General features: G+C 34.1%; 1 protein-coding gene across 1 annotated transcript; it reads left to right on the top strand.

Annotated features, from left to right (window-relative positions):
• The first annotated feature begins 4,505 nt into the window (after positions 1-4,505).
• On the top strand, positions 4,506-5,846 carry LOC144555808 (uncharacterized). The gene has a single exon (XM_078304236.1). It carries the CDS (start codon positions 4,600-4,602, stop codon positions 5,737-5,739), a length of 1,140 nt encoding a protein of 379 aa, XP_078160362.1. The 5' UTR covers positions 4,506-4,599; the 3' UTR covers positions 5,740-5,846.
• Positions 5,847-8,155: the final 2,309 nt, after the last annotated feature.

Genomic DNA, 8,155 nt, shown 5'->3' with positions numbered 1-8,155 from the left:
GTCTACCTGTGAAAATTTTAAACATTCAAATTAATTTAGTATAAAGTCAATCGGTCAAAATTAGAAGGTTAATAAATTAATTTTAATGCATTTATTTTTTGAATATTTTTTGACTGCTTGATTTTATACTAAATTAATTTGAATGTTTAAAATTTTCACATATAGATAGAGTTCTATGGTTCAAGACCAAGAGCATCTTCTTGAACACTTCTAAAGATAAATATAAATTTCATGGAACAAAATGCATATAACATCCAATTCATAAACATAACGTATAAAAGTAATCAACATAAAATAACTTTTAGAACACAAAACTAACAGATGCATCACTCGTAAAGTATGCAGGTTTCAACGGTTCGAATTCGTCATTTAAAATCCATTTGACGGATTTTAGACATGAGTTTACCGAGGAACTTGTGAAATTAAGAACAAGAAAGGTTGCAGCATTTATAATGGAACCTCATCTACTTGAATAGTCTACTGTCACCGTTGAAGTTGTTGAACAGCCTAGCTAGCTATGTGCCACGCGGTGACCCAACCATGGATACTCATATGATATGCAAAAATAAAAATAAAAATAGTGCATTTTATCCATAAATTAAAAATAAATATAAAAACAGTGTCACGTTTTTGAAGGGTAAGGACCTGGGGTACATTATTATTCATTTGAATTTTTATGACATTATTAAAAATAAATTATATCTTTCTCTGTATTTGGTATAATTGGGGTTTTATGTTAGCTTAGATATATTTTTTATGAGAAACTAGGAATAAAAAAGAAGGGCAGCAAAGATAAAATTTATTGATCAAGTTTTTATTATTTTAATCAAGAACATGTGATCACGAAAAATATATAGTTTTGACTGATGACTGCATTTTCTAACTAAAAATAAAATGCTAAAAAAATAGGTTTGATAATTAAACTACGTACTTTGAATCCGTAGTATGTTACTTGTTTGAAAACAAAAGATGAATGGTTCTCCTAATTTTGAGGCAAACAGCACAAAAGTATATTCCAATAAATTCTCCAGCAAGCAATAGACTATTCGTACATTTTTATTTTCAATTATTATTCGCATGATTATATTATGGGATGGTGTAGACTGAGGCCACGAGTGGGCAAAAATATATATACAGTCAATATATTCATTTATATATTTTTTTTTTTGCATTATAATATATTCATATAGAAAACAAACTATAAAAGTGATGTCCCATAAATATTCCGATTTAATGGTTATTTTACTTATGATGACAATATATAGTTAATATTTTTCTTGATTTGAAAAGTCCGTGTGATTTACTTTGGTTTTAAAAATTTGCAAATAACATGAATTGGTTACCCATGATTATGAAGAACGTTTGGAAAAGAGCCAATAGGTCGTTATCAGACATCACATCAATTCTTCTCTGGACTTATTTTTTCCGTTTCCTAAACAAAATTTCTTTGCACCAGGATCAGTCAAAAGCTAATGCATGTAGGCCCCACCTGCAGTCAGGCTTTACTCGGTTTGACGGATTTTCACCTTCTCTACTCTCTAGCCGTCTATTCTGAATTTCTATTCTCAATTCTGGTTTTACAACATTATTGTCAATGTTATCTTTTTGACCATATTATTCAAACAGCTGAACAACACTTAAAAGCAGTTCACTAAGAATGAAATCGATTTGTTTCTTGAGTGATGTGTTTAATGTCAAATTATAAGTTTCAAACTAATTTAGTAGAAAATCAAGCAGTTAAAAATATAATTAAAATTAATTTATAAGTCTTACTTTTTAGACCGTTTGACTTTGTACTAAATTAAGTCGAAATTTTATAATTTGACATGTAATTCAGTATTCGTAAAGAATATTAGTTTCAATAATTTAAATTTATTGTTTGAAATTATGCTGATAATTTTTAGAGTTAAACTCAGAAAAGACTTGATGAGCTCAAGACTACTCTAATTCTCCTCAAATTTGTAAACGCAGATACGCAATAAATATTACAAATATTTTGCAATTTAACAATAAAGAGGGAATTGAATTCGCGTCCTCTGAGATATCTCATATTTTGCGTGACTTTTTGGAAAATCTCAACCGTTGCAATACGTTCTGCACGAATCTCAAAGCTCAAATAATACTGGCCCCCTACGTCACCCCCCGAATAGGCACCGGCCACGTCGGTCACGCAAAATATGAGATATCACAGAGGATACGCACTCGAGGGATTACTACAGAAACTCAATTCCGGCGTGATCTTCTCCAATGTTTGGTGTATGCATAAATATGATTTCCTACTGCCACCATTCGATTTAAATAAGTTGTTTGAGGATTTCTTCAATATGCAACCAGAGAGGATTGAATATCGAATCAATGCTTGGGCGGAACCCTAACGACCGTATACTGACACGGTGACACCCCACTCTCTCCTTTTCTTTTTTTTTTTTTTTTTTTTTTTACGTTTATGGTCGATTACTCTGTAACAAAAATGTGCTTTCTTTTTTGTTTCATACATTTGGACCCGCTACACGAACTTAGGCAAAACTAATGTACACTGGAATCAAGAAGTGATCCTGCAGGTTCATCCCACCATTTTGAACGAAGAGCAGCACAAATGCACAATCAGGGCGTGTTCGTTAGCTTGGGTTTAGGTAGGAAAAGTCAATATTTTCTTATTTGTTCCTATATGTGTTCGGCATCTTAGGATTGTACAGTATGGGTTTCCGATGGATTTGCTTTTTGTCTTCTAATAGCACTGTTCTCATGGGAAAGAACAAATTGAGTTGGAGTTCATATTTTTTTTTCAATTGGCTTAACTGTTGCTTAATGTGATTATATTATTTTATTATAATTATTAATAATATTAAACTAGATTTAACTAATAGTTTCAAATTTTAGCACATAATATATATATATATATATATATATATAGAGGAGGGTTCAAATGCCTCCATGTTTTTGTGCCTCCATCATGCCTCCATCTCCCTCCATCATTTTCAAAGTTCAAACAGTCGATCCGAACCGCTCAACCTAAACTCCATACTAAAATATGTTTGGAGACCAAATTTTATATTTTTAGGAATTTTTTTACTATTTTTTTAGATAGGTACAAAATCAGTAAATCTGAACCATCTAAAAACAATATTTTTGTACCTATCTAAAAAAATAGTAAAAAAATTCCTAAAAATATAAAATTTGGTCTCCAAACATATTTTAGTATGGAGATTAGGTTGAGTGGTTCGGATCGACTGTTTGAACTTTGAAAATAATAGAGAAAGATGGAGGCATAATGGAGGCACAAAAACATGGAGGCATTTGAACCCTCCTCATATATATATATAAGAATTTTTTTTTTAAATTATTAATATCTTATTTTTTATTTGTTTATAAATATTTTATAATTTATTTGTACCGTCTTCTTATATTCTTATTTTATTTAATTATAAAAATATTTATATTTTATAAAATAATAAGTAATAAGTAGTGTTATGTTAATTTTTAATCTATATTATTTAATTACATTACTAATAATGCTATTAACAAAAATAATTATAAAATATCAAGCATTTTAGAAATAACATAAGACTTCCCACAATTAATTCTATGGTACAACCGAACACCTATTTCAACACATTCCTATAATTAATCCTGTGCGTTCCCGCACTCATGGGTTCCCGCTTTTTCAAAAATGGATTCCCATCCCCATCAAATCCCATCCCGTATAATTCCTTGACATCCGAACAGGCCCTCAGTCAAACGGAAAACACGTTCATAAAAGCTGTTATTCTTCACTTAATTATGGTTCATCTCCAGCACCATTTAAATGTAATTATTCACTTAATTCTGATTTAAAAATTATTTCTGTAATTGTGATCTTTTATAAAGAGAAAGATGAATTTTAGTTTTTTTTTTTTAAATTTTGATGAAGATAAATAACGTTGAACCTCATGGGTCATAAACATATTTGCATTATAATTTACAAATGTAAGAACCGAACAAAAACTGGCTGTGATAAAAATCTTCCACAAAACACCGGACGCATTTGAGATTTTGAGGCACTATTTTTGTCCAGTTTTCAATTTTGCGATCCCTGTGGCGGCCCACGACCTGGTCCTTTTTATGGAATTAACATCACCTGAGGTAACACAATATTTATTTTTAGATCTTAACCGTTCGATTAGATTCCACGTGAATATTAAAGAGTTCCCGTGCCTTCCATTTGGGCCGGATTGTTCCTGGCTGCCGATCGGACGGTCTAGATCTAGACATAAATATTCTATTACCTCGCAGGATATGGATTCCTTTTTATGGGAATTCACATCCTCCCAGGTACACGTGAAATGACTGGTCGCGGTACATAGTCTAGGTTCCCGCGGCCTCTTGTAATGTAAAATTTCGAACATAGTCTAGGTTCACATACACCAGAGAGCGGTGTATATAACTGTATAGGGAAAATACCATGTGCCAGCTGTCAATTAGAATTGCTCTACTAGAACCTGTTGAAATTATAAATATTCCCCACTGACATAGCCTCGCATTTTACGAAACCGACGCAGCACCGTCCCTCTTCTCCTCTCCTCTCCTCTCCTCTCCTCTCCTCTCCTTACAGTACCTCTAATGGATGAAATTGAAACCCCTCCTTTCACCGTCGAAGAACTTGATCTCTTGCGATTTCTCTTCTGCCCTCTCTACGACTCCGAACCCGAATCCGAAACCGGCACCAATCTCTCCATCCTCTCAGTCTCAGACGAGGACGACTACCACTCCCTCCCTCCATCTCCCATGGCATCTCCGCCGCTTCAATTCGATCCGTTTCGGTGCAATTCTTCCGAGGATTTCTTCGATTCGTGCCCCATGGAGACCGATGTGTCTCATGACGAGTTGGAGTCGCACTGTAACCCCGATTTGGGTGAATGGACTGAGACTGAAAGGGAGACTCGTTTTTCTATGGAGGTGGTGTCTGAGCAAGGAGATGACCTGAATACTGGTAGGGACCCTCCAGGTTCTGACGGGTTACCCGATTTAAACGAGTTTGGAATTTCAAGCTTTGAAGAAGAATCCGATTTGGCAGAGACGGTCACCACCGGTGAACTTCTCAGGATGGCCTTTGAGGCGCCGCATGAGATAGGAGTGGGTCGAGCCCCGGATCCGTTTTGGGTTGACACACTGGAATTCCCCATCTTTCAAGAAATGGTTACGGATGTACGTCAGGTTCAACGGCCCTTATCGCCTGACACCCAGTTTACTTTAGACAATTTACCCCGGGAACCCTTTAATCGCTTACCCATACCGGATCTAAACCAACACCTCAATACAGAACTTGAGCCAGATTGGGAGGCAGTATCCACTGACAGTAGTATCCCTGACCTAGAAGAAACGGTGAGAAATATGGAATGGGAAGTGCTCCTAGCCATGAACAACATATATGAAGGTGATCCTGAAATGGCTTTCTTCAGGCAGTATATGGAGCAAGACAGTGCTGTCAAAGGGGGTCCAGGTGCCTCGAAATCTGTGGTAGAGAGCCTCCTGAGTATTACAGTAGATGATAGCATGGTGGATTTACAGTGCGCTATCTGCAAAGATTTGGTCTTGGTCGGTGAATCCGTAAGAAGGTTGCCTTGTTCGCATGATTATCATGCAAATTGTATATTGCCATGGCTAGGGATTAGAAACACATGCCCATTGTGCCGATTTGAATTGCCAACTGATGACCCAAATTATGAGAGCTTGAGGACTAGGCAGGAAAATCAGGTTTGATTTTGGTTTGTTTTCATGTATGAAAAGGTTATAGTTTTAGCCTGAAATTATGTAGACTTTGTGAATATAAATGAAGTATCTTTTGTTGGTTTGGTTGTTGCTCTTTATCCAAATATCTTGGTTCTTTTTAAGGATTTAGATGGTTGTTTGAAGTTCAATTTAGTGCCAGCAATTTTAATGGCCAAGCAGGATTGTTATGTTTTTTAAACAAAGCAAAAGAGGCATGGTATTTGGTGTGATTAATGAAAATTACAATTATTTTATCAAGCAATCAAGAAGTTAAGCAAACTTGATTTGGGACCAGTTTGTTCTTTCAAGATTAGAAAAAATTTAGGCCTCTGTATTGCTGAATTGTGCCAACATTGATTGCAGTTATCAGTGATTGTCTTGTATGTCTAACGAAAAAGAAATGGTTTATTGTCTAGTGGTTTCCTTGTTCTAAGAATTATAATTTGATAATTACCTTAATTAGTTAAAGCTAGTATGAACTTGAATTACTTGACCAGTTTCATAATAGTCCTCTTTGCAATCAAATCAAAATTTCTGGCTTGTGGTTGTCAAAAAGAATTTTTCTTTTTCCCTTACTCTTCTTTGCAAATACAAAATTTTAAGCAGCGTGGAAAAATGACTAAAAACAAAAGATAAAGGAGAAAGAAAGAGTAGAAGAAATTAAAGAAACAAGAGAAACATGGTCGATTGCAATCTTGCATTTTGGTCTACAAGCTGTTTAACAAATGTTGTGTGTTGATTTTATGGAAATTAGTAAGGATCGGTATAAAAGCAAATATTTTGGTTAAAATTTTGTTTTGTCGTGCTAAACACAAAAATTAAGTGTGTTCTTTGGAAAGTCAGTTTTGTCCACAACATTGGACCTTGTTTTTCCTTGGCAGTTGGCATGGTTAGCTGGTACCTCCACAACACGCTACACTGAATAAATTTTTGGTATGGTTAATGCTGTCTGGGTGCACTTGTATTGTTGCCTGCCTTGCCTATCAGTCTATGACGCAGGAGGCAGTTCCAGTCTTCCAGAGCCCATCGGGAAGTCTAGTCTAGTCGATGCTGCTGCGTAGTGAATATCTGGTGAAAAATGTTTATTCCTGTTTCAAAGTCAACCTTTATCTAACTATGTAAATCTAGCTCTGGCTGAACATTGAGAAAATTTAGAAATAAAATTTTACGTTCAGGTTACTCAATGATAATAAATAAAACGAGGATGCTATTTTCAGGTTTTAAAATGATATATTCAGTGCAAATGAGACTTTAACTTTACCGTTGTTAAATATCTTTTATTTTTGTTTGAAGCAGTTACGCGTGTATAAATTTGGAGGGTGCTATATTTAGGTTTTAAAATTCTATATTTAGTGCAGAGGAATCTATATATATTAGCATTTTATACCATTTTTACCGTTTAATATATTAGCATTAAACCGACGACAACGTATAAAAATCAAAGAATTATGTGAATTATCCTTTAAAATTCTTGGACAGAATTAATGAACATCTAAATTAAGAATAGATACATCCTCAAATAAAAATAAAGTAACAAAATCCAGTATCAATTTAATCATGTATTTTTATAATTTAATTCTACATACTCAGACTTGCATTTAAATAAAAATATATATTTAAATCTAACATAGCATGGAATTCTTCATTAATGTTTTCATCAACATGACACTTATGACTAATTTGCTTAAACCGTATTGACAAGAGGTTTCAACAATTTCAAAACTGGAATTATCTCGTTTTGCAGAACATAAAGCCTTTTATCTTCAATACTACATGGCTTCCTCATTAGTTTTTACAATTGGATTTATTTTCATTTTTATGTGTGATGGAGACGAAAAATTCACAAGTAGACGAAAAATTAATTTAGTATAAAGTCAAGCGGTCAAAAAACATTCAAAAATGAATGCACTAAAATTAATTTATTAACCTTCTAATTTTGACCGCTTGACTTTATACTAAATTAATTCGAATATTTAAAAATTTCACATGTAGATGCATCACACGTAAGGTAGGCGGATTTCAACGGTTCGGATTCGTCATTTGAAATCGATTTTATGAGTTTTAGAGTTAAGCTCACCAAAACTTTGGTGAGCTTAAGAACACCCTAGTTCTACTCCTAAACTGAGTACATGAATGCTATCCTAATATATATTAATTAGGTCTAATTATGGTCTATGATTAACATAACAAGTTCTACTCCTAAACTGAGTACATGAATGCTATCCTAATATATATTAATTAGGTCTAATTATGGTCTATGATTAACATAACAAGTTCTACTCCTAAACTGAGTAGGGATGGCAATGGGCCGAGCCCACAGGTATTTTACCAATCCCATACCCGGCCTGCCTGATGAAAATTTATGCCTGACCTGCCTGGCCCATTATAACGGGCCTAGAAATTGATA

Source organism: Carex rostrata, chromosome 6 (genome assembly GCF_964058835.1).
Source record: "Carex rostrata chromosome 6, lpCarRost1.2, whole genome shotgun sequence".
Classification (NCBI taxonomy): domain Eukaryota; kingdom Viridiplantae; phylum Streptophyta; class Magnoliopsida; order Poales; family Cyperaceae; genus Carex; species Carex rostrata.
The sequence above is the reverse complement of the archived record's forward strand: the minus strand, read 5'-3'. Positions and strand labels throughout refer to the sequence as shown.